This window comes from Phoca vitulina, unplaced genomic scaffold (assembly GCF_004348235.1).
Source record: "Phoca vitulina isolate PV1807 unplaced genomic scaffold, GSC_HSeal_1.0 scaffold96, whole genome shotgun sequence".
In the NCBI taxonomy this organism is placed as follows: domain Eukaryota; kingdom Metazoa; phylum Chordata; class Mammalia; order Carnivora; family Phocidae; genus Phoca; species Phoca vitulina.
In genome coordinates, this window is record NW_022589799.1 from 2627840 (window position 1) to 2655045 (window position 27206).

Genomic DNA, 27206 nt, shown 5'->3' on the forward strand with positions numbered 1-27206 from the left:
CCTGTGGGGTGGGGGAGTGGGATAGGCAAGCAGGACCCCTGGTGTCTCTGAACACAGAGAGGTTATGAGAAAGCCTCATATGAAAGGGCAAAAATCATACCCCCATGTGTCCTGGTGAGGGACTGTCGTGGACCTCTGCAAGCTGTGTGGATGCATTCCTTGCTCGGGGGCTGAAGAGAGAAGCCACCAAATACCCACGCTGACCCCAGGGATGTGTCTGTGCTCCACCCATAGTCTCTCAGGAGCCATCTCTCTCTAAGTTACCTTTCCTGCTTTTGGGTCTACACGCTTTTCTCTTGTATCCCTGATATTCATTCTCTCTTTTTCTGCCTTCTCCTCACCCTCATTCTGTCTCTTTTCTATCTTAATCTCTTGTACATATGCACACACTTACCTTTTCACCCTGTCCCTAGAAATAATACTATTGCTCAAACTACATAGTAGGATAATCAGGTTAGACTGGACTTAGAGTAGGTCTCACTTCAGATCGTCCCTGATGACCCAGTTTTCAAGTTTATCTCCACTGAAGTCAGCTCATTTGTTTGCTTTATTTCAGAGTTAATCAGATATCTGTCATGAGACTCACAGTTAAACTTTCAGATGTTTGCACCCCAGCGCTTGCACAGAGAAGAAGGCAACGGACTGTCTAGATCCGTGGTGGGCCCCTGCTGGGCTGCCACAGCCCTCCCTCCGGGGCTTCTGGTATGTCCTTTCTTGCAGCTGCTCTCGTTCATGACATTATGGCTCTTCTAAATACCTCTCTTTTTGAAGGTAGGAGTTTACTCTTTTCTCATGACCAGAGTCCAAAGAGATTTCTAAATTCCACTTTTTCTTTCTTCGCAGTTCCTTATATATAATCGTACAGAAAATGGTGTCCACCAAAAATAGCATTCCCACTGCCAGATAGAAAAGGACGTGAACCCAAACAAGAGTTTGTGTCTGGAGGCCTGAAAAAGAAAAATGACAAGAATAAATGCCAGTTAGAGTGCAGAGGGATCTGGCTGAGTTATATTTCGGAGGGAAGGCTGGCTGACATGTGGTGTGCCTGTCCCCAGTGGAGACACTGGTAATTTCAGGGGGCATGTGGTGTACGGACCAGGGGCAGGCTCCTGGTAAGAGTTTAACTGCCAAGGGCCCTCTCAGTGGATGGACTTCCTAGTTTCAGGCATAAAGGCTATTTCTATGTCATTTAATGCTTGAAATGAATTTGGGTTGAAGATAAACTTTTTTCCCAAAGAGTCTTTGTTTTGGAGTACCTCAGCCAGATCAACACTTGGGTAAGTATTTACGTGCAATCCACAAAATCCTGACCTCACCAATCTACCATATGAGCTCCTTGAAGTAAGAACTGCACCCCAATGTCTTCATATCCCCACACCCATGACAATAGTTGGGAGGAACTCAATATATTGTTGATTAGATGTGGGGAGTAGGGAGGAGGAGCGAGGGGAAAAGAAAGAGGAGAGAAAATAGGAAATGAAGAAAGGAAGGAAATAAAGGGAGAAAGGAAAGGAAATTTAATGAAGTTCATGAGAATAGTGAAGTTACGAATCAAGAGTGAAAAGCCTGTTCATGGGTTTTCCTTGGCTGGGCCATGAAATCCCCGTAAACAAACCTCAGCCCCAAAGGAGAAAAGGGAGCATCTTCTCCTTGTGCCCTCTCCTGTCAGTTCCCCTCATTCTCACCAAGCACTTGAAGCTCCAACTCAGGGCTGTGCTTGATGACATTGCCATCTTCCGTGGTTGCCTCGCACCAGTATAACCCTGAATCTTCTCTCTTAGCAGTTAGTATCTGGTATTCAGAGGATGTGTTCCTCCTCAGCAGGGTCTTGCTGCCCATGTAGAAGGAGAAGTAAAGCTGCAAACCAGGTCTCTGTAGGAGCAACTTTGTTTCACAGCTCAGGTTGACCAGATGCCCCTCCAGGATGGGTGATGACAAAGATGCTTTTAGCACTGGGGCTGGAAATAGCTCTAAAGAAAAAGTTGATGGGGACAGGGCTGCCTGCTTCAGTGTCAAGATTCTTTTTACAGAAGGTATACCCCCTTCCTCTTTGAGAAACCTGCTCCTAGAGAATGCATCCGTAAGACAATTTTTCCCACTTCCAGCAGAGAGGCAATCTTGGGGTTTCCTCACAGATACTCTTATAATTGCCAGCTTCCTCATTTCCTACTGTGGAGAATACCTCCACACAGTCCATGCTTCCCTGAATAGCCATGTTATTGATTATGTGGCCATGCCTTTAGGTAATGGTCCACCAGGAATGGATACTGACCCACACACTAGCCGGGTCAGTGACTCGTTACTTGTTTTACTGCCTCAAAAGATAATCTGGGACAATCCTCTCTTCCCCATAGGAATGAATTCTTTTTCAGATAGAAAAAAGTTGCTAGTAGTTATGAGTCCTAAGATGAAAGAACCACAATCCAGGCCCACATGCAAGCTAGAGCAGAGGAAGCTGCTGTAGTTAGCAGATGTTCAGAGAGAAGTACAACCAGAGAGGTCACATTGCCTCAAGAGATAGACAGAAAGTATAACTGAGTCCTAATGTCTTCATGGCTTCTGTTTCTATAGAGCTTTTTATGAGATTCCATTGAGTCATTTTCTAATAACTCTCCTACCTCCCTTGAGTGAATCTCTATTCTTTGCAACTAAAATAAAATTGATGAAATAGATCCTCACTATGCCCTGGCCTTCATGTTAGCTCCTGGGGTTACTGATGAGGCATTGTGGTTTACTGGAAAAAGCAACAGACTGAGGCCCAGCCACTGGTCACTGCATGGCCTTCAGTGAGACAGCTACCTCTCCGGAACTTAAGTCTTCACTTGCAAACTTAAGTGATGATTTGTGATGGTCCTTAAAACTACAGCTCTATGACTATTCAGATACATACCTTTTATAGTGATAGATACTCCTGCTGATTCAAAGCGTTGCTTTCTCTTGCCTGAGCAGTGATAGATGCCATTGTGACTCAGGTTGGTTTTCAGAATGGTGACTTCAGAATTCTGAGGAGAAAACTTAAAGACCTTGCCATTTTGGTAGAAAAGCACCTTGTACACCAGCTTATTCTTCCATCCATGACACCTCAAGGTCAGAGGTTCCCCTTCCGTGATGACTCTGCTAGAGACCTGGAGCAGTAACCAATCTGGAAAATATAGACCCAAAATGTATATATGTAGTAGCAGAGGTACGAAGAGGCTGGAACTGGGCCCTGGGGGGGTGGGGGGAGGTGTTCTTATCTTTTTCTCTTTACAACATTTTGACCTCAGAGCTCTGCTGAATTTTTTTTTTTTTTTTAAAGATTTTATTTATTTATCTGACAGAGAGAGAGAGAGAGACAGGAGAGAGGGAACACAAGTAGGGGGAGTGGGAGAGGGAGAAGCAGACTTCCCGCCTAGCAGGGAGCCCGATGCAGGGCTCGATCCCAGGACCCTGGGATCATGACCTGAGCCGAAGGCAGCCGCTTAACCGACTGAGCCACCCAGGGGCCCCAGAGCTCTGCTGAATTTGAGGCCTGTTGCCCATCCCTCAATTAGCTTTGCTGGGAAGAAAAGTAGTCTTTACCAGCAGCCATGCACACAGCCCCTTCTTATCTTCCCTTTCCAGATTTCAGAAGTTGGTTGGGATAAAAACAGTTTACCGTATTAGTGGTAGGCAGTATTCTAAGATGACCCCAATGAGTCACACCCTTGTGTAATCCCCTTGAGTGTGGGTAGAACCTGAGACTTGCAACATATCAACAGGATATGACAAAGGTTATGGGGTGTCTCTGTCATGATGATGTTACATTATATGACTCTGTCTTAGCTGACTGGACTGAGAGAGTCTCCCACTGGCCTTGAAGAAGTGAGCCACTATGTTGGGAGAGGGCCGTATGGCAGGGGCCTGCCTCCAGGAGCCGAGATTGGCTTCTAGCTGACAGCCAGCAAAAAGGCAGGGACCTCAGGCCTACAACATAAGGAACTGAATTCTGAATTCTGCCAATGACCACGTGAGCTTGGAAGAACTGAAGGAAGGAACACAGCCCAGTCATACCTGATTTAGGCCCCTGTGGAGCACCCAGCTAAGCTGTGCTGAGACCCATGGAAAGATAATAAATGTGTGTTGTTTTAAGCTGCTGTGTTTGTGGTAATTGTTACACAGCAATAAAAAACAAATACACTCCAACTCCTAAGTTGTTAATGAGATCCCACATACTAAGACAAACTCACAGAATAGCAAACATCTCCAGATGGTATGTGCTTCTAAATTGATAGGATATACACACATGTGCAGATCAGTGATCTAGCTGGTAAAAATGAGCTCCAAGTCCAAGGGGCCCTCCCTTTAGATGTACACCTCTACACATAACTAAAAATGCTTCCTTTTTCTTTCCCTTGGGCAGTGGGTTTGGCTAAATGAGGATGAGGTTCTTAAAGGACAAAAGAGAAGGGACAGTAGTACTTTTGTAGCACTGTAGGTGTAGGATTATCTTAGAGAAAATTCACATCTTCCCAAACATACATGCAACAGTTGCAAATACCGAGTACATACTAGGCCACCAGCAATTTTCAACAAATACTAAAAAACTGATACCATATTTAACATAAATTCTGACCAAAATGCCATAAAATTAGAAATCAGTAACAAAAAGCCACCTTCCTAAAACACTTCTAAATAATTCATGAGGAAAAAAAAAATACATACATACTAATGAAAATTAAAAATATTTAGCCTTAAATGATAGTGGGAGTATTATATATCAAAAATTGTAGGATGCAGCTTTTAGCAAACATTACTAATTTCCTACTCAAAAGCCATTCTCTCCGTCTTCATCACCTTGGAGCAGGATGGGGACGCTCATTCTAAGCCATATGATTAGGACTTAGGTCCTCAAACCAGCTGTATTTTTGTGGTCTCAGCACACACAGATTTAACTGAAGCGACTGAGAGCTAGTGTAACTGCAGTTGAATCCTCCACTGCTGGTTAACAATGGCAAAACTTTTTTTTAAGATTTTATTTATTTATTTGACAGCATGTGAGCAAGCACAAGCAGGGGGAGTAGCAGGGAGAGGGAGAGGGAGAAACAGGATCCCCAGGGAGCAGAAAGCCTGACTTGGGGCTCAATCCCAGGACCCAATCCCAGGAACTGGGGAGCATGACCTGAGTTGAAGGCAGACACTTAACCAACTGAGTCACCCAGGCACCCCTGTGGCAAAACATTTTTAAATAAGGGCATAGAGACTGATGTATTATACTACAGTAAATGTAAGCACTTCTTTCACTGAAAAAAGAAAACAGCATAGATAACGAAAAGACAAGCCACAGAGTGGAAGATATTTGCAACACTTGAAAAAGGACTCATGTCCAAAATATAGAGCTCCTACAAGTCGATAAGGAAAGACAACAATCAAGAAAAGCTGGCATCAAAAGGAATGAGATCTTGCCATTTGCAACGACGTGGATGGAACTGGAGGGTATTATGCTGAGCGAAATAAGTCAAACAGAGAAAGACATGTATCATATGACCTCACTGATATGAGGAATTCTTAATCTCAGGAAACAAACTGAGGGTTGCTGGAGTGGGGGGTGGGGTGGGAGGGATGGGGTGACTGGGTGATGGACACTGGGGAGGGTATGTGTTCTGGTAAGCGCTGTGAATTGTGCAAGACTGTTGAATCTCAGATCTGTACCTCTGAAACAAATAATGCAATATATGTTAAGAAAGAAAAAAAGAAGAAGAATGTAGCAAGAGGGGAAGAATGAAGGGGGGGAAATCGGAGGGGGAGAAGAACCATGAGAGATAATGGACTCTGAAAAACAAACTGAGGGTTCTAGAGGGGAGGGGGGTGGGAGGATGGGTTAGCCTGGTGATGGGTATTGAGGAGGGCACGTTCTGCATGGAGCACTGGGTGTTATGCACAAACAATGAATCATGGAACACTATATCTAAAACTAATGATGTAATGTATGGGGATTAACATAACAATAAAAAAAATTAAAAAGAAAAGCTGGCAAAAAACCTAGACAGGTACTTTACAAAAGAGGATATCCAAATAGGCAATAAATGTGAAAAATGCTTAATGTCGTCTTCAGGAAAATGCAAATTAAAGCTATGTGATAACTATTGCACATGCATCAGAATGGCTAAACTGAAAAATACAGAAACCGAGTGGTTAAAAAAAAGAAGAAGAAACCACCGAGTATTGATGAGGATGAAAAGGAACCAGAACTCTCACACTCCACTGGTGTGGGTGTAATGTGGTATAACCACTTTGAAAAACTAAAGCTGAACGAATATATGCATATTTGTGACCCAGCAATTCCACTCCTAGGCATATTCCAACACATATCTGTACATATGTGCACCAAAAAACATGTATAAAAATGTTCACAGTGAGGACACCTGGCTGGCTCAGCCGGTAGAGTGTGCGACTCTTGATCCTGGGGTGTGAGTTCGAGCCCCATGTTGGGTGTAGAGATTACTTAAAAAAAATAAAATCTTTTAAAAAAAATGTTCACAGCGGTACTATTTATAAGAGGCTCAAAATAGAGGGGTCCCTGGGTGGCTCAGTTGGTTAAGCATCTGACTCGATTTTGGCTCAGGTTGTGATCTCACTGTCCTGAGGATGGAGCCCCACGACAGGCTCCGCACTCAGCGTGGAGTGTTTGAGATTTTCTCTCCCTCTCTCTCTACCTCTCCCTCTCATTCTCTCTCAAATAAATAAATCTTTTTTAAAAATGTAAAATATATTATTGTCAATACATCATCAATGCTGAGGCTTCTAGAGTCTGTGCAGAGGCAAAGAAAATGGCCTCTTCCCAGCCCTGCTTCATTTTTTGTCACTTGAACCATGAAACACTCTGCTTCTGCTTGAACTACACAAAGTCTCTCGTTAAAACAGTTCTGTCTGGGGGGCAGTCAGTTAAGCCTCTGCCTTTGGCTCAGTCAGTCAGGATCCTGGGGTCCTGGGGTTGCTCCGGGGTCTGGCTCCCTGCTCAGGGGGGAGGCTTCTTCTCTTTCTCCTTCTGCCCCTTTCCCCTCTTGTGCTTGTGCCTGCGCACTCTCTCTCCCTCTCAAAAAAACAAACAAACAAAAAACCCAATTCTGACAGCTCCCCTCCCATCTGTCGCCTAGGATCTGATTCCCAGAAATCTAAGAGACTAATAAAGAACGCCTAGCATCTCCCTAGCATTTCTCAATATTTCCTTGGCTAAAACACATTTCCTCCAAAAGCAACCTAGTCCATACAAATCTAATCCAGCATGGATTAACTTTTACATGATCAATTACAATGAAGTTTTAACTTACTGCTTTTGAGTAACTAAATAACACATTTGAATGATTTGTATTGAATAATGAAACATTTTACCCTAAAAAGCATTGCAGTTTCCATTTCTTGACAAAGAGAAACCTTTTACAGATTTAAGTGGATAGTGGGTTTTTCCCCCTTCTATTCATCAGTTTAAAATGCTTAGTCTCACAGTAATCTCATGTCCAGAATATTATCTTACAGATATATTATGAAATGTGCCCCAGACTATACATATAGAGATGTCTATTGCAGCATTGCTTATAAAAACAAAAAAAAACTGGGGCGCCTGGGTGGCTCAGACGGTTAAGCGTCTGCCTTCAGCTCAGGTCATGATCCCGGGGTCCTGGGATCGAGTCCTGTATCGGGCTCCCTGCTCAGCGGGGAGCCTACTTTTCCCTCTGCCTGCTGCTCCCCCTGCTTGTACTCTCTCTCTCTAATAAAAAATTAAAAATCTTAAAAAAAAAAAAAACAACTGGAAATACACTACAAGTTTACTAATAGGGAGAATGATTAAATCAGTTACAGCACAGCCATATGGCAGACATTTGAAAGTTCATGGTAGATGTCTATTGATTTAAACAGACCTCCAAGGTATTTTCAGTGATAAAAGCAAGGTGTAGAACAGTATATAGAGTATTCTACCAACCACCTTTTTTTTTAAAGTTCATATATATATTAACAGCTTTATTTCTACAGAGGTGACCATGGGGCTAGGGGTTTGGGGTGGAAGAGAGACTTCATTGTTCATCATTGTACATTTCTCTGAATTCTTATTTACTATGTGCAGGCATAACTTTTTTCAATAAAATTAGATCGTTTTTGTTTTTTTAAAAGATTTTATTTATTTATTTGAGAGAGGGTGAGTGAGAGAGAGCATGAGCAGGCAGAGTGAGAGGCAGAGGGAGAAGCAGGCTCCCCACTGAGCAGGGAGCCCGATGCGGGGCTCAATTCCAGGATCCTGAGATCATGACCTGAGCCGAAGGCAGGCACTTAACCAACTGAGCCATCCAGGTGCCCCCAGATTAGATCATTTTAAATAATAAAATCTTAGGGTCTGAGTTTTACACTAGATACCCTGCTCACAGCTGTCCCAGTTGGGGTGCTGTTGGGGCACAGTTTAAGGACCCTAATGTGATATTCTGAGTATCTTGACTTAATTTCACCTAGTAGGCACATAGAGCTGAGACTCATACTCCAATAAACGAAAACACACATATCTGGCATGCAGAAAGGAGAAAACACAAAGGAAGACCTTGTGATTTCCAACTCTCCTGCTCCATGCCATACTTACCTCTGTGGACTTCCAGCTGTACTGGGTCACTTGGCACTGAGAGACCTGTCTGGCATCTGTATTCACCATTGTCATTGACACTGGCAGCAGCAATTCTGTGTCTGGGGGTCAAGGTCTGAATGGCTGTGCCATTGAGAAACCACTGTGTAGAGGTGTCCCCAGGTAAATGGAGTCCCTCACACCGTAAGGTTACATTTTCCTCTTGGAATACACTGACCCATGGAGGCTGCAAGGTGATCACTGCCTTTGCGGGGTCTGTTTTGGGGATTTAAAAAAAAAAAGACAAGTGGAATAAAAGGAAGGTCTGAGCAATTGGTAAGGTTTTGTGGATAGCACAAGGTAAAAATATATATTAAATGAGATTGAAAAATAAGCAAGTGGGAACCTATAAAAACTAGCTACTGAGAGTATCCAGACCCCATGCAGAGAGCTCTGTTCATGTTATTAAATCTACATCTGGATGTTGGAGATTTGGGGTTCCTAAGAAACAAATGACTAATTTAGTTTTCACTGTTGGTAAACAAAGAAGCAGGGTTTTAAACCAAGGCAAGTTGATTGGAGCTGGTTCTCTTACCCCCTGTGCAATACTGTCGTGGAGGGTTAAACTCAGGCCTTAATTAGCATCTGCATTGGAAACCAAGACTCAAACTCCTCACTTTGAAACCTTCAGTACTTGCTTGGTTCTCTCTGAGGAGAAAAAAAGTACTCGGCTTTCTTCTAAAGGGGACTGTTTCAAGAAATGTTAGAAAACCCAGCAGAGCTACGTCTATGGTTTTGCAATTCTGGCCTTTTCCTGCTATTATATACACGTAGGCATGTAGTCCTGAGGTCAGGGCTTTTTCAGGAAACCTTAAAGAGAATCCTTAAAAACCAGGATTTTATCAAAATCATACTCTGAATATAGGGGACTTTACATAATTTATAAATCTTTCTTGTTTCTATCCTCTCCCTATACTCTCTTCTTCAGGATAACAAAACTCACCCATTAGAAGAAGGAATGTGGCAGAGGAAGAGAAACTGAGTTAAAGATTACTCACCCGTTTGCGCACCAGCTGGAACTGTAAGAGACCAAAGAATAGAGGCATAAGATGGTCAGTGGGAGATGACAAGGAAGGGAATCGAGGAGTCAAAACTAATATAGACTCTGAGGGGCCAGCTTAGTCTCTTGAGTCTCTCTCTACCCCCTTTCCAAATCAGGCACTAGTGGTATGAACAGCCTATAGATGGTTATTGATAAGGCTTTATTTTGATATGATGCTTCCAGGCTAAATATTAACCACTAAGTCTCTCTTCCTATGCTTTTGATATAACGAGCATGAATAAACCACGGAAGCACAGATACAGTTGTCCCCATATTCATGAGTTCTAGCCTAGGATACCAAAGGAAGACAAAAAGTCTTGAGTCCCCATAGCCAGAGGCAGTACCCTTCTAGCTATCCCCTCTAAGCCCAACTTACCCCAAAGGAGCAGAGCTGTCAAGAGCCACATGTTATCTCCAAGCTGATGGGAGTAGTGAAGTCTGTAACATGCAAGATTTGAAGAGTTTCTGCTGGAGGCTCTGGAGCTGAAATTAGATAAGAGGAAGGAAACTGCCTCTTCTAACCACTACCATCATTCTCCTTTTTTGAGAAATACATCCTTAATTCTTGCAGCATTCTCTCCCCCTTCTCAAACTACTTAGCATGTCTTCCCTAGTTTGAAACTCTGGGTTTGGGGCTTATAAAACTCTCAGAATTCAAGGGAAAGACTGAAGTTTTTATTGATATTCTATTCTAACTGTATTCTCCCTTTACTAATTCTGTTTCTTGGGGCTAAAATATGGCAAATCCTCATTTCTAAAATTGGTTCAAAGCTTGGCCAATGCCTCTAAAATTTTATCATTTGAATCCAGATTATTCTATATCAACCTCTACATGACATGTGAGGAATAGCTCATTTATAAGAGTTCCCCTACTACAATGAGGTCTCTATTCCTCTGGGAATGCATACAGGATCAATGTCCCATTTTGGTTTGTTTGTTTGTTTTTAAAGTCACCTCCCTGAAAGACATCAAGAATTTGGAGTGTTTATCTTGGCTATATCTAAGGAAATTAACTGTTTAATGTAAATGTTGTAGAGAAGAAAAATGACATATATATGAGTGGAAATATCCCTAAGAAGAGATGTCTCTTCATGGACATGCAGGATACTTCTAATGTTTTACTGTTACAACCAGCACTGCAATGAATAGTCTTGTACCTATCTTTAAGCACTCAACTTACTATCTCCCTAGGATACATTCCTAGAACCAACATTACTCAGTCCAAGGAAATGTACGTTTTTTTTCTTTAGATAAATGTTGTCAGATTGTCTGTTATCATCATCATCATCGCATATATTTGTAGGGTGCTTATTATATGCCAGGCAAACATGCTTGATATGTCTTTTTTCATTTAACCCTCATAATAAACTATGAGTAGACACTCTTGTTGTCTCTGTTTTGTAAATGAGGAAACTAGACAAAGAGGAATTTAGTAACTTGCCCAAGGTTATAAGAAGTAGAAGCCAGGTTTAAAACAGGCAGTTTGATTTCCTTCACATTCTCACCAAGAGAGTATAACAGTACCCACCCCATCCTTCACAATTCCTTTGTAGTAAAATAGCTGCTTCTTTGAAAAATGAGAGAATGATCAGGAAAACGTGAGGAAATGAGTATTGTTGTGGAAGAGGAGTGAAAGAGATCCATGATCTGGAAGGATGAAATACTTTTTTTCTAATAAGCAACTGTACTTTCCAAATGTAAAAACAACTAGGATAATGGAGCAAACACTGTAACTAAGGCAGATAGACTAATTTCCAGTATTTAATGATCAATGAAAATCATGATGCTCAGAAGAACCACAGGAGAATTTACATCTATATATGACATTTATATTTCCATATACTGATGGTATTTTATAAGACCATCATATTCATAGGCTTCATACTTTAAAAATCACAAATACGCTTTTCTCAAAGGGAGACGCAAAGTCTTTTTTTTTTTTTTTTTTAAAGATTTTATTTATTTATTTGAGAGAGAGAGAATGAGAGAGAGCGAGTACATGAGAGGGGGGAGGGTCAGAGAGAGAAGCAGACTCGCCGCCGAGCAGGGAGCCCGATGCGGGACTCGATCCAGGGACTCCAGGATCATGACCTGAGCCGGAGGCAGTCGCTTAACCAACTGAGCCACCCAGGCGCCTGAGATGCAAAGTCTTATTTGCCTATTTTAACTAAAATTTTTCTCTTCTTTACTACAGAAAATAATTTGTGAACAATTATTTGATATATTTTTTAAGGTAAGATCATTTAAATCTCATACAGAATTGACCAAAAATTTATTTTATTTTTTTCTAAAGATTTTATTTATTTATTTGAGAGAGAGCACATGAGAGGGGGGAGGGTCAGAGGGAGAAGCAGACTCCCTGCTGAGCAGGGAGCCCAATGCAGGACTCAATCCTGGGACTCCAGGATCATGACCTGAGCTGAAGGCAGATCCTTAACCAACTGAGCCACCCAGGCACCCACAAAAATTTATTTTATTTTTACATTCTTTACAAGTAAAAAGCAGTCAGTAATACTTTATTCTCTACTCAATTCCTTCTTTAACAACCATATATTTTAGGAAATATTGAAACCTATCAACAATATTTTAAGTAATTGCATATAATTGTCTACAGCACAATTTTGCTTAATATGTTTTATATGCTGTTGTGTATCTCTTGAATTGCTGTAATATACTACCTTTATATATTTGCTAATGCTGAAAGTGTTTTTCAAGAGATTCGATACTTTACCTGATGTTTTTCTTCAACAGCCATTCATTATAAAAAGTTCCTCATTGGTTCAATTTCAAGTTTCCATTAGAAATTCAATGAGTTTTTTATTCTTAGTTATTCTTACTACTTGATCTACCAAATCTTTCTCTGCTTCATGTATCCTCAAAGTGATTTGATCAACTTAAAAAATTAATTTTCGGGGCACCTGGGTGGCTCAGTCATTAAGCATCTGCCTTCGGCTCGGGTCATGAGCCCGGGGTGCTGGGATCGAGCCCCGCATCGGGCTCCCTGCTCCGCGGGGGGCCTGCTTCTCCCTCTCCCACTCCCCCTGCTTGTGTTCCTGCTCTCACGGTCTCTGTCAAATAAATAAAATCTTTTAAAAAAAAAATTAATTTTCATCTATGACTTTTTATATCATCTAGTCTTTATGGTTAATTTCTGGTTGGTATTATAATTTGTCTTTTATAGGTTGTCTTAGTCTGGGATGACCATGTCCATTTCCTCTTTCTCTAAACCCACTTTTTTTTTGTCATTATGAATATATTCATGAAGCCTTTTGTCTAATTTTCCTGCGCGCTCTTGAGATTCTTCCCTAAGATTTTCAGTGACCAAATCAGTGGCTTTACCAAAAGCTCATTGTCATGGAATTCTAATATATAGAATGTTTTCTATAGAAGCTCTATTTTATCACTTTTTCCTTAAAGCTATTTCAACTTATAGCAAATCTAAGATGCTATCTGCATACTATCAATCCTTTCAACATCCCATGCAAAAGAAATGACCCCCCCTTTATGACAACATAATCCAGAATTTCTAAGAACCTTACTATTGGTGACACAATTCTGACCCTCAATATTCTGATGAAAATAATAGTGATATTGTCTTTGTAGTAACCTATGAGGGAGGCAGACTAGAGTAGTGGTAAGGAACTTCACTACAGGTGAAACTGGCAGTTTGAAGAGCATTTTATAATGCAATACTACTTCAGCTAGAAGCTTCTACTCTAATGATTCAGCTAATGCTCCTGCCTATAGTTTCTCCAGCAGAGTCCAGATAATAAGTAAACTTCACTTTGTGATCAAAGTCTGTGGGAGTCAGACCAGTATTTTTGAACTCTGAAAAGCTCTCAGCTCACAGAACTACTAGGGGTGGGTAGGTGTGAATTGATGGACTCTTGTAAGAGTTTACAATAGGAGAGTTATTTGAATGAAAATCTTGTACTTTTAGAAATCAGAAGCAGCACATACGGTGGTCTTAATCCTTGAAAATTTCCATACAATAACTTTGTTTCTTAGGGTTTTATCCTATTTAGGTGAGGTTGACCCTTATCACAGTCTAACTTGTTTTTTGCCACCACAATTTAGTTTCTCTTCCTCCAATAGCTTCTAGGCTGATTCTCAGCAAAAAGTAAAAACAAAACTTACTGGAAAGGCAGGGTAACAAAGTAGACATCCATCTAAACAAGGCTGGAACACTCCAACATTTTACTTGGGTGAGAATATCTCACTATTATCTATCTCAATCTTGTGCATGAGAAATAAAGCTAAAAGAGGTCAAGCAGCTTGCTCATGGTCAGAAAGGTAATAAATGGTGCACTGAGGCACAAACTAGCTCCAAGTCTTGTGTAGCAGTGATATAATAATGATAAGATTTAGCCGAAACAGAATTATTAATTGACCCCAAGTATGCTTACCTTTGTACTGTAACTCAGAAATCTTTTCTGAGGCAATTAGCAGCTTTATCATGTGGAAAGGAAATCAAAGCCAGATGCCCTCTGGGGAAAATTAATTCTTTGCAGTAGAAGTGTGCTGAGTCTAAAGATAAGGCATTTACATTTCCTAGCAGCTTAGCATTCGGTAGGGGGAGTAAATGTATAATCTTTTCACACCTTGATCACAATCTTTTCAAAATCTTTCCAACTTTTCAAAGGGTAAGCATAGGCGTCTTGTAGTCGAAAGGGACAAAAGGAGACATTTCTCTTTACAACTATAATCTGGGCTGGTTAGTGTAAATAATGGATTGGTCTCCAGCATTGGTTCCTGCAGATTGTGGCTCAGAATTCTATTTTTATATATGGTCTGGCCATTGTTCCATTTGCATATTCAATCCCTCATCTAGAATCCACTACAATCACACCTTTATTCTCATCAACCTCCTGAAACTGCTCTTGTCAAGGCTGCCAAAATCTTTTTGCTAAACCCAATGGTCAGTTCTTACCCTCGTTTAGTCTAATCTAGCAACATTTTACAGTTGATCCTTTCCTCTTCCTGGAAACATTTTCTTCCCTTGGTGGGGGAAAAAATAAATTTTGAAATGAAATAAAAATAGCTAAAATTAAGAACTCAATGAAAGAGTTTAACAGGAGAGAAGTCACAGCTGAAAAGAAAACAGTAAAGCAGAATATGGGGAAGAAGAAAAAAATTCAAAATGTAGGACAAGGAGAAAAAATGTAATATTAAACACACACAAAAAATAGCAAATGGGATCAGAAGGTGTATCTTATATTTTGGTTAGAGTCTTGGAAGTAGAAGAGAGAGAGAAAACAAGGCAAAGGCAATATTTGGAGAAGTAATATTTGAGAGTTTTCCAGGCAATATGAAAGATATAAATCAACAGATTCCAGAAGGCCAACCAATCCCATACAAGGTAAATAAAGGGACATCATTGCTAGAGAAATCAGTAAAACTGCAGAAAATAAAAAACAAAGACAAAAATTGTAAAAAAAAAAAAAAAAAAATACCCAGAGAAAAAAGAGAGATTACATTCCAATCAGCAGCAGTCAGACCATTGACTAACTTCTGAAAAACAAAAATCAAATGCAAATATTTTCAATGTTCTGAAAGTAACTGCCTCCTAGACTTACATACTTAATAAAAAGTCTTCAATAATTAAAGTAAAATAAAGGCACTTTCAGAGGAAAAAAAAGCTGAAACAGTTCTTCCCAAGCAGACTAACACAAAAGAAATTTCTAAATGATGTTTCTCAGGCAGAAGAAAAATGATTCCATATGGAAAGACGGTCACGGAAAGATATAAAGAGAAAGGTAGCCATAAATACATGGATAAATCTAACATTGATCATATAAAAATGTATAAATTATCTTCTGGGGCTTAATACTCAGAACTATAACAAATAATAACTGCATATATGTAGATGACACAAAATGGAATAAAAGTATTCCAAGGTCTCTATAGTGTCCAGGATGAGGGTAAATGTAATAAGTATTACTATGCTAGATAAATCAAGGGTTAAAATTAACTGAAAAAGAAAAATAATTAAAGATTAAGACTAATTTTTAATTAATCACTGAAAGAATAAAAGCAAAGTGAAATACAATGAAAAACATAGAAGGAAAAATGGAAGTAAAGTACATAAAGCAATAAAAAAAAGTTATAATAGTTTAAAAGATAACTAATCCGAAAAAAGAAAGAAGTAAAAACACAACTCAAGGAGGACAAATAGAAAAAATACAGATAGTAAATTTAAAATTAATTATATCAACAATTATATTAAAGTTAAGTAGACCTAATTATTCTGTAAAAAATAAATATTGCTAGACTGGATTTTAAAATTAACTATATGCTGTATTCAAGGGACATACCAAACCATAAAGTGATAGAAAGGTTGAAAACAAAAAAAGAGAAAAGGAGCATTACTGAAAACATTAACCAAAAGATAGCTACATTAATAGACTTTAAGGCAAAAAGCATGACTTCAGTATATGTCTCTACTGGAATATAAACTTCCATTTTTAATTGTCTTTTATGCTAGTTGGTTATCATGGGTAATGATATATAAATTAATCTCCAAGAGCCATTTTGTTAGACAAAGAGCTTTGATATTTTTTTCTTTACCCTCCAACTATAATAAACTAATAAATCCTTAAAATACCTTATTTTTCAATTTGTGTGTGATTACTGTCATATTATAATTTAGGATGATTCCCTGGCCACAGCCTGCATGGAAGTCAGAACTTCTTCCCTAGATGAATCCTAGGTTATTAACTGCCTGGTGTCAAGGGAGACTGCAAGAGAGAACCCAGGATGACTCTGCCCCTGGCATGGGGATGGATAGGTGGTGGTGCCAAATCCCTTGCCTGCCTTACCCAGCTTTCTGCTGCATTTTTGTCTCTGTCTCCCACAGTGTATCAAATGCTCATCAATGTGGCTCTTCTCATGCCAACTGCTTTCCTTATCACAGGGCCAACAGTGGGAAGTACTTGGTCTAGAACAGTCTTCCACCACCCCCACTGAACTTCCAACATTGTCCCCCAACCCTCACCCCCTTAATTTTGTCTCTTCAGAACACCAAAACTGGTGATGGCCATTTCTCTGTCCTACTCATTTGGGTATCCCCTAAATTACTGTGTTTCCTAAGTGTGTAGCAAAGAAGCAGAGGTTGTATACTCTCCTGCACTTTCAGTCTTCTGGAGTTGGCATTTGGGACAGAGTAGAGATAAGGTGGACATGCTTCTGCTTTGGCAGTTATCACATTATCCACATTATCACTTGATGTAGTCTCATTTGTGAAGAGTGGCCATGTGATCAGTCAGTCAGTTAGGGAGTTCAGCTGTTAACTGAGTGGTCGGCAGTTAAAGTTGATCGGCTTTTGTTGGCTTTAGAACTTCCTAGCACTTCTCCCACACTTCAGTTTCTCTCTCTTTCTGAACAGTTTTTATTCTGCATTTCCTATGCCCACCTAAGTCAGAAAGTCTGAATGCTCCTCTATTTGTAAAGTACCTGTACCTGTCTGATAGGTCTTTTCTGATAGAAAAGGTAAATAATTAGCATTCAAAAGGAACAACGGACTTCTCAGATACTAGGTTCCTGAAGTTAACATCATGTATTATTTTGACCATCCGTGATATAATGACCTGTACAGTGACCTATAGAGAGAAATTTCTCTATTGGCCAAATTTCTCAACTTTCTGGTCCAATGTAATATATAGGAGCTTCAAGAAAAGTTAATGGAATTGCCACCTAAAGGAGAGGATGAGACATTCTTTATGTTCCTCAAATCTCCTTCTAGGGATATATTTACATGTATCATGACAACAGAAAATCAGAAGAATATAGACACGACAAGGAAGGGAAATCTTCTTTTTCCAAAAATAATTCCCAAAGAGAGAAACACACAGTGAAGTTATTCTTCATATTCTAGGACACTTATCTGCCAGTAGGTGATGTCATGATATCAGAAGTTATGCACATGAGTGTGGCAAGAATATTAGTTCCAAATGTTACATGTCCCCAGCAACATATCAGAACTTAGTCTGCACCCCAGAGGAACAGTTGTACACCTCATTCCAAGCACTAATCCTTCCATGATCACAGCCCTGTCCCAGTCCCAAGGCTGCAAGTCGCTGTGTAGACACACTCTTTAATCATTTTTCTTTTCCAAATACTGCCCATTTTATTCTTTCTCTCCCTCTCCTCAACTGACTGCAGTGTTGCCCCTGCCTGTTGGATCTTTGCATAGACCAGACTTGCCCTTATAATAAAGACTCAAGAAGAGGTAGTAAATGAAGTTACTGCGGTGGAGAAAAAAGAAGAAAAACAGTTACATGTATGGGCCTGCAACCAAACCTGGGACAGTCAGGGAGGTGAGATGCTTGCTATTGAAGCACCAGTATTCTTAGGTGAAGGTGTCCTTCAGCTTGTAACATATCCAAATACTTCAAGAGGTTGCTTCTCTCACAACCCACAGCAGGCCCTAAGACTTCATCTACTGGGCTTCACAGGAACAGAGCTACCTGTCCATACATGGACTCAATGACCGCACAGATCCCAGCTACACTAAGCAACCCACTCTGGAGCCTGATCTGGGATGGAAGAGAACCTCAGGTGGGACCTGCTCCTTCTAAAGGGTACAAATTCTCAGCTGAAGAATCCAAAATTGTCCCTGTGTGGAGACCTCTGTGCTCCTAGGACACCTCTGAAGCTTGACTACAAAGAATTCCTATAAGACCAAATTTCAGAATGTTTTCTCCAGGGAACTTCCTACAGGGGCCTTTTGGTGGCCTTTATCCCAGTTGTCAAGAAACTGACTTGGTGAAATCGAAAAGTTAGAAAGTCAGGTTTACCAACACAGTGACTCATTTTGTTCTTGCTTCCTTATTACCAATACCTGTCAGAGACTTGTGCTTCTCCAATATGTACATGTGTTTCAAAGCCAGCACAAGTCCCCAATGCACTAGCTCCAGGCGTTATCCACTGCAGTTCTTTCCAACACTTCCTATTGTCTCCGGGCCTCCAATGACCAAGGAAGAGAGGATTGCTGTTGGTTAGCTGCTGTGGTGGTTGATGTGGATTTAGGCTATAGGTATGTCCAGCTTTACACCACGGAATGATCAGTCAGAATGCAATGTGGCAAATGGATTGAAGTAGACTAGACTGGCTGTAAGAGAACCAGCTTTTTATCTACTTATATTATGTTATTTATTTATATATTATTTATCTACTTATATTAATGGAGGTAAGAGGTGATAGACGGAAGAGTTTAGTAATGAAGTGGCAGTGAGTCTGTAGAAAGTCCAGTAAATTTAACCACTATTTATTAATTATACTGGAAACAAGTTTCTGTGTTGGGAGGATGAGAAAATTTATCCAAAAAGAATAGCAAGATCTGGTTTGGGCAACAGGATGCTCGGTGGTGAGGGTAAATGTACTAGGCAGGGCTAGGAACAGATTTGGGTATTGTTTTAGTGATCAACTGAAACCAAGACAGTGCACTACCACTTTTTGGGAGAGGCTGTGCCCGGGTCTGATCTGAGAGTGTTGCGGTACGGTGGGCGGTGGTGTGTGAGGCGGACAGGGAACTCACTGGTACGTCAAGTTTTAGCACGTGTGACTCTGAGACGTGGGTGAGGCATGGACTTGTGAATTTGGAATTGTGAGTTGGAAGTGCAGGTTTGTAGTTTCAAAAGAGATATGGGAATAAATGTACATCTGGTTGATGTAGGTGTAATTGAAAGCGTGGTGGCCAGAGCTGGTGCGTGTCTTGGGTGTTGCGCAGAGGGCAGATCGAGCCAAAGCTCTTCAAGGTGGAGATGATGGTGGTTTTCCTTATTGAGCTCAAGTTTGACTCAGCCTCCACTTAGCTTGCTTTCAAGAGAGGCATCATTCCATCTCTGTGGCTCTTGTCCTTCAAAAAGTCATAATGACTCCTAGTCCCAACATGTGGGTGAGCTCTCCAGGTTCCCTTCTTCAGTTTAATTTCCCCAGGGAAAATTGAAGAAAGAAATTCCTCCATTATTTGAACTTCAACAAAAGACCTCTATGTTAATATTTCAACGTTAAAGTATTTCTTTAAAATAGTCTACTCATCATACAGCTAGTAAATCAAAGCCTATTAATTTGGGAAATTGGATTCTCCCAAACACTGATTCCAAACTTAATCTTTTCATATCATATATCCATTCAAATGTTTTATACACCTTAAAAAAACAGACACATTATAATGATTACAAGATTGATCATTACTCTTTTACCAAAAAAATAAAATAGAAAAATTTTTAAAGTTACAAAGAACTAACTCCATGGACCAGAATTTATTTCTTCATTATATCGAACTTGATTCTGTTCTTTCCCCTCTTTTCCGTCTGATACTAATTCTGGTTCCAATTCTTATTTCTTCCCTGGATTAGAATTTTACTCACCTAACCTACAAGTTAGGTTACCTTCCCAGAACCACTAAGACAACAGTTTGAGATTGACAATTGAAGATTTAGGAACAGAAACAAGGAACCTAGATGAATTTATGTTTTTCTATTGGAGTCTGTTATGCAGTTGGAAAGAGCCCTTTTAAGAGTTAAGAGTTTGATCAGACAAATCAGGTATTTTGATATTTATAGTTTTGCCTAGTGTAAGTTTCCTATAAAAACCTTTGGTTTGGGTGCCTTTATTAGGTATTAGCCAGCACTCTAAAAAGCCTGAAGTATTGTCAAACCTTTCTGGATACTTCGTCTAGACCCCACCTAGAGGGGGCCAGAGAAACAGGCATTGGTGGTTCAATGGTAGAATTCTCGCCTCCCACGCGGGAGACCCGGGTTCGATTCCCGGCCAATGCATCTGATTTTTTTGCTTTCATTTTTCTGGGGTTTTCATATTTTTATCCCACAAAAGTAACTGCATAGGCAAATAGCATGGTTTAGGACTTTTGGTTGCTACTGCTGCAGTGCTTGCATTCAACAACCATTGTCTTTGAAAGGGGGAGTGTCTCCGCGGGCTTTGCGGTTTAGACTATTTGGACCTAAGACCCCAGTTACTTTCAGCCTTTCCCCTGGAGGACCCACGGGACCCAAAGAGCCACCAGGTCACGGAGGCCCGTGCTGGACCTTGGGTCGGCCGCGGGGCCACGTCTCACCACGGAGCCCGGCAGACACCCCGGTGGCCGGGGCGGCGTCGGCGGCCCAAGGAAGGCGGAGGCTGGTGGAGAGGGACCCGCGTGGACGCGAGGGGAGCTGGGGCCAGAGACCCCTCGCTCGCGCCGCCGCACCGCACTCCAGCAACCGAGTCGGTCCGCGTGGTCCGCCGCCGCGGCCTGCGCTCCTCCCGCCGGCGCCTCGCGGTTCCGCCTCAACAGGCACCTCTCGCGGGTGCCGCGCGATGCGCCTCAACAGGCGTTAGCCCCAAGCGTGTATTTGTAAAAAGGGAAAGGGAACTAAGGACTCTGGGAACTGTTGGCCCGGGTTTGTTTTCTAGCTCTTGGGCGCTCCTTGGAAAGGATTCCGATTTGAGGGTAGTAGGGGCGTGACTGCGTTAGACCCTCCGGGTGATTCATTTTCATCTAAGAATAGCTTAAAATTTAAGTTTTTAAAACCTATTTTCAAGTCAGCAACATTTCTAGTTTAATAATTTATTCATGCTCAAGGGCTTTCTTATTCTGGCATTATGTCTTCCTACATTTTATTGTAAACTGATGGTGATTTTTTTTAAGTCCTTACCTGGCAAGACTGTGTTGCAATCATCAGGGTGGTTTTACTATTTTAACTTGTTAGGGAATCTCTGTATTTGTTGAATAAACATTGTAATGTGATATATAATTTCTCGTTTTTTAAGATTTTTCTCTAAACAGAAGTCAGGCTTTAGAGAGAACAATCTAGGGGCCTTGATCTTATTATAAAAAGGAAAATGATACGTTACCTAGGTGATGAGGCACACTGAAAGGGCTCCTCAGGTACCTGAGATAGACCCTGGATGATCAACTTCAAAACGATACCGTAGTAAACCTATTAGACTTTAAAGGTAAAGAAAACATCTTGAGGTTCTCCAGGTAAAACTATGAAATAAGTTACAAACGCAACAGAATTAGATGAGCACCAGCATAGAAAGCAAGGCAACAGTGAAGCAGCATTTTCAAGAAACTTATGTAAAGAAAGTGCAAATCACAGATATTATATCCAGCCAACCTCCTTTTCAATGTTCAAGGTATAGGAGAATGGCTCTGCTATGCACTCTGGGTGACCTTGTACTTCTCTACATGGGCCACAGAGGCAAGGTTCAACTGTGTTTGACCCAATTCTTGGCTGAATACCCCCTTGGAACATGGAAAGATAGACAGTCCTGCGAGGTGCTATTGGATGGATACTGTATGGATTAATCTCCTGTGGTAGACTGCCTGTCCTGGGGCAGGCTACAAGTAGGCAGCTTCTCACCTGTCTCCCTGGTTCTGGTGAGACCTGGAAATTTCCACCTTGCCTCTACCCCCTAGGATATAACTACAAGCTATAAAACGACTTGGCAGCAATATGGAATTGGCTCCTTCATGACAGATCAAGCCACCACTTGGGTTTTCTTGTCATCTGATCCCTCCAGTGTGGTGTCATGCTGTGGGATTATGGATGTGGGGAGCTGACAACATGCTACACTTGCTTATGCTGTGTGTCTAAGTAAGAACTACCTCAGCTCATTGGAGGTTTTGTCTCCTTACTAGTCAATTCTACAGAAGTGTGACAAGCACACCTAGCAGCTGCCAATATACCACTGCCTAGGGACTGCTATACTGCTTGACAAATGTGGTATTCAGTGTGGGGCCCGGAAGGTCACAGTGCTTTCTCAGAGAAAAGACAGAAGGGAGTACATGGGCCAGGTTAGGGGATATGAGAAGGCTTCCCAGGATGATTTCCCCTAAGTGGTGATTATGAGCCAGGGGAGTAAGGGCCTTTTGACTGTCCATATGTTCATGGACAATTGGAGGTTCAGCAGTGACAAGGAAGGATTGAAAGCAGCCACCTAAATGGTGCTTTCGCTGTTGCTAAAAGTTCGTTGAGACTGAGTGGATGACCTCTTAAAACCAAAAACAAGTACATGGCTGTGCTTACTGTGTGGAACTGCTCTCTCCATGGCCCCCACTCCATCCATCTCTTCCCCTTATCCTGACTTCAGGTAATAAGAAGACTCCCCACTGCTCCAAGGGGCCTCACAGACTAGTCACACCTCCTTGCTCTTCCTGAGCTCTTTGTCAAGGAGATAAAATGGTCTCCTGGCTGCTGTGTAACCTGTCAAATGCAAGTGTTCAACTCCTTGGTCTATGTTCCTGAGAGAGAGTGTAAATTCAACTGACAAAGTGTGGGTAAAACTTGTGGTAAAGAGAAAAAGAAGTTAAAGAGAAAGGCCTCTGTGCCAAATTAATGTATAGTTGTGAAAATGTACAATTGAAATCAATGAGTTACATGTTTATACTACGAATGCTCTTAAAGTGTTAGAGGAGATTCTTCTGTTCAGGGCACTGTCCTGTGTAAAGTGCAAATGGGACAAACTCGCCTGACATTTACCACCAGTGGATGGCTCAAAATTTAGCATGAGTGCCTAAACCCTCTGATGTCCAAAGTTTGACGGTATAAATAATGTCCTATTGATTGGCAAGTCAAAAATTTTAATCTAAACAGCTCTGACTGCAGTGCTAACAGATCTCTGCCAGCAGGAGTGACTGATAAACCTCACCAATTTTCAGTAGCTTGCTTGCCAAGTGAAGTTTCTTGGGACTATGTAGATAAATCCTTCTGGCAATGCTCAATCCTTCTGGCAGCCAAAAGGAAAAAACCAAACAAACAAAAAACCTGTTTTTTCTCACAAAGAACTCTTTATTTCTGATACAGAAGCCACCACTGCATGCTAAACTTGTAAGTCCTGCCAAAGTTTGACCTTTTTGTTTTACAGTAAAAATTGTTCTTCCACTGTCCTCTGGCCTCCATACTTTTTGATGAGAAATCTACACTCTGGTTAAAATTTGAAAAGTACCGAAATAACATTAAAGTAATAATCTCCATTGCCTCCAACTGAACTCTCCAAAATAAACAGTATTTAAAATATGGTGAGTATAATTTCAAAAATGATGAAATTAGAGCACTAACTGGCTGTGTTTGGCCAGAAGACCAAAGAATTCCCAAATCTCATTCTGCCAATAACCTCGGTTCCCTGGTGGGTGCAAGGGTTCCTGAAGGAGATATGCACACAAAGAAAAGTGGCAACATGTATATAATCACAATTTGCTATTTGTAGGGCTTGTGTCACAGTAGAGGGAATCTAAGTAAACTGGTCAATTCAAGGTCTTAGAGGATTTTCCTTCTGTCTAAGCACAAAATAACCTTAACCAAACTTCCCCAAATGAATCCGATGGTACAAGTCCTCTGAGGGGAGAGTGACAGAAAGAAAAAGGCAGATAGATGCAGGGTTGGAAGCGCCCCTTGTCACCAACCAGCTGACAGTTTTGATGCTCAGGTAGAAAAAGGGCAGCAGTAACCACACCCTTTTGTATGATGTTTTATTATAGTGTGTCCTCAACCAGTAGAAAAGGAAGCTCAATATCTGTCCTGGTATGTGAAGAATGAAAAGAGTGTTTGCTCCTCCACTTGGTATTAAGAGTGGGGAAAGAGAGAAAGCAGATAATTTCCCCTTTTCTACATGAATATTTCCCTTTGCTTTTCTGATCGCATTCCAAGTAACAATAAGAGAGATATATTTGATAAGTCCTTCAAAAAGCCATTCCGCCCCCTCCATGGTCACTCCTGTGTATCATACTGGGCCAGGAAATGGGCAACAACTGGCCAACGTAGGCCATTTTACTATTACAGCGTAGTCCTCTAAAGTATGTGAGAACATGGCATAAATTCAGTTAATCTCAGGGCTACACTAAGACGTTACACCTTCCCATTATACTTCATTTTCTGAATTATAAATAGCTGCATTATGGTATGTATTACTGCATAGTTGAACATAACTCATCAGGTAGTGTTACATAGTGTGCAACACATGACAGCATAAGCCAACTATAGCAATGTGAATAAGGTAAGATGTGAAATTTTATTATTAAATCTTATTTTTATTATAATTTATTATATTAACTTTTATTATCACTAAATTTCCTTTAGAGAAATAAAAATATAGAAAAATTACTTATCCATTAAAGCAAATTCCCTCCACTAATGTTCTCATCAAAACAGATAAAGTGGGGGCCCCTGGTTGGCTCAGCCAGAAAAGTAAGTGACTCTTGACCTCAGGGTCCTCAGTTTGAGCCCCACACGGGGTGTCAAAATTACTAAAAAAATAAATAGAAAGGATGAATACTTACCATTTACATCGACATGGATGGAACTGGAGGGTATTATATTGAGTGAAATAAGTCAATCAGAGAAAAACAATTATATGATTTCGCTCATATGTGGAATATAAGAAATAGTGCAGAGGATCATAGGGGAACGGATGGAAAACTGAGTGGGAAGTTATCAGAGAGGGAGACAAACCATGAGAGACTCTTAACTATAGGAAACAAACTGAGGGTTGCTGGAGGGGAAGTGGGGGGGGGGATGGGGTAATTGGGTGATGGGCATTAAAGAGGGCAGGTGGTGTGATGAGCAACAGATGAATTATTGAACTCTACATCTAAACTAATATGTTGGCTAATTGAATTTAAATTAAAAAAATAAACTAAAAAAATAAAATAACTCTTGTCTTCCTTCTTCATCTTTTTAATTTTTTTTAGAGAGACAGCTCGAGCAGGGAGTTGGGGGTGAGCAATAGGAAAGGCAGAGGAGGAGGGAGAGAGAGAATCTTAGTCAGGATCCAGGCCCAGCATGTAGCCCTAGGCAGGGCTGGATCCCACCACCCTGAGATCATGACCCAAGCAGAAATCAAGAGTGGGATGCTTAACCAACTGAGCCACCCTGGTGCCCCTAACTCTTACCTTCCTTCAAAGAAAATAAAGTGGCCGTCAAAATGAAAATTAAATTATTGAAACAACTTCTCTCTGGTTTTTCAAAATCTGCTCTGCTTCCAACCACTGTTAGGTCTTCAGAAACTGTTACCTTCATTTCTTGTGCTCATTTATTTCTGCCAACACTTCCAAAGATGGATTTAGGGACCCTCCTGTGCACCACGTTCCCGAAGTTCCTAAAGGTGAAGTATGCCCATGAAACTATTCAAGCAACAGCTCCATATCCACAAAATTTAGAATCGGGGAGACCACTGGAAGCAAAAAGGCCAGGCTTACATTTTTACTGCAACTAATCTTACGTGGAAGAAAAAGTGAACACCAGAGCAGAACATGGAGTCTTCAGTTCAAGATCGCGGAGATACTAGGCAGTTCTTGCAGTTTATTTGTCCCTTGTGGACTCAAAGTCTATGGGAAAATTAACTATGAAGAGGTTGACTGGTGGTAAATAAAGTTTGAGATTATATTTAAAATTTATAGTGTTAGTTTTAAATGTGGGGGGGGAATGACGTCTCATACAGGTTGGGGCAATTAATTGGTGCTTATAGGTTGGTGGGTAGTGTATAGGAGAGTTTGAAATTCACACTCCATTTCACCTAGCAGTTCTACTATCTGGAATGTATCTTCAATAAATAGTTAACTCTATTTTCCCTCCAGTCTTGGGAAAGGAAAAAACAAACCAAACCACAGCAGAATATACAGAGCTCAGTGCTCACGAACAACCCATTCCCTGACCGGGAATCGAACCCGGGTCGCGGCGGTGAAAGCGCCGAATCCTAGCCACTAGACCACCAAGGAACCGCGGATTTAACATTCTTTAAAAAAGATCCTCTGACAAAAGCTAGCCCCCTCGCTTGATCTCTAGAAAGTCCCGTCTTTGCTTTTACCGTGTCTCCCGCTCTTTTAAGGAATTGTCCCCTAAGGCCATTCCCTACCCGTTTTCTCAAACAAAGAGCCCCACAGGAAAGACCGAGAGTTCGGCGGGACAGGTCCCGCCCCGAGGCCCGCCAGGTGTGGACCCGGCCCGGCCGCCGCTCAGAGCTGCCTTTGCGAGGGGGCCGCGTGCGGACACGACGTCGCGGGGAGGACGGGGGAGGGGAGGCGCCCGGCGTGAGACCCCGGGGTCCGCAACATCACCAGGTGGACTCCGGGGGACGCAGCAACCGAGGCGGCGCGGCCCGAGACCGCTTTCGGGAAGGTTCGGCGGCCCCGAACTGGACCCCGGTCTTCCCCGTACGACCCGCCGCCCTGCGCTTCCACCCTACCTCCGCCGATGCTCTGCACGCTCGGGCCCGAACTGGCCTCTTGGACGCCGGCCTCTCTCCCGCCACACAGCCGCTCGGTCAGAAACTCGTGTGTCTTCTTTCGTCGGCCGCGGCCTTGGAGCCACGCTTCTCCTTGCTGCCCGCTTTCGGCAAACGACCCTCCCGGTACAGGCGGGGAGAAGGACTCCACTCGCGACCCCCGCTCCGCTAGCACTTCAGGCTTTGGGACCTTTAACCTCGGGACCGGGCCTGGGCCGCCGTGGACACTCCCCCTGCGCTCTGCGCGTCAAACTAGCCTCTTCCGGGCCCGGCCTCGAGGGGCAGGGGCAGCGCCGGGCCCCCTCAGCGCGGCCC

At 41.7% G+C, this 27206-nt stretch overlaps 1 protein-coding gene and 2 non-coding genes across 3 annotated transcripts; 1 reads left to right on the forward strand and 2 right to left on the reverse strand.

Moving 5' to 3' along the window:
- Nucleotides 1–27067, reverse strand: FCGR1A (Fc fragment of IgG receptor Ia). The gene is made up of 7 exons (XM_032397112.1): nucleotides 26853–27067; nucleotides 10042–10148; nucleotides 9622–9642; nucleotides 8585–8839; nucleotides 2891–3142; nucleotides 1686–1970; nucleotides 1–947 (listed from the first exon to the last, which is right to left on the reverse strand). The coding sequence occupies exons 2-7, from the start codon at nucleotides 10070–10072 to the stop codon at nucleotides 739–741; spliced, it is 1053 nt and encodes a 350-aa protein (XP_032253003.1). The 5' UTR covers nucleotides 10073–10148; nucleotides 26853–27067; the 3' UTR covers nucleotides 1–738.
- On the forward strand, nucleotides 20376–20446 carry TRNAG-CCC. The gene has a single exon. It is a non-coding gene; the product is annotated as a tRNA-Gly (tRNA).
- TRNAE-UUC lies at nucleotides 26314–26385 on the reverse strand. The gene has a single exon. It is a non-coding gene; the product is annotated as a tRNA-Glu (tRNA).
- Nucleotides 27068–27206: the final 139 nt, after the last annotated feature.

Bases quoted from the DNA above. Each gene is read 5' to 3' on its own strand.
- FCGR1A (XM_032397112.1), bottom strand. From the start codon at position 10,072: ATGTGGCTCTTGACAGCTCTGCTCCTTTGGG. The intron at 8,840-9,621 runs GTGAGTAATCTT...TCCCCAAAACAG, and splicing joins TCCAGCTGGTGCGCAAACGG to ACCCCGCAAAGGCAGTGATC. The intron at 3,143-8,584 runs GTAAGTATGGCA...TATATTTTCCAG, and splicing joins ACAGCTGGAAGTCCACAGAG to ATTGGTTACTGCTCCAGGTC.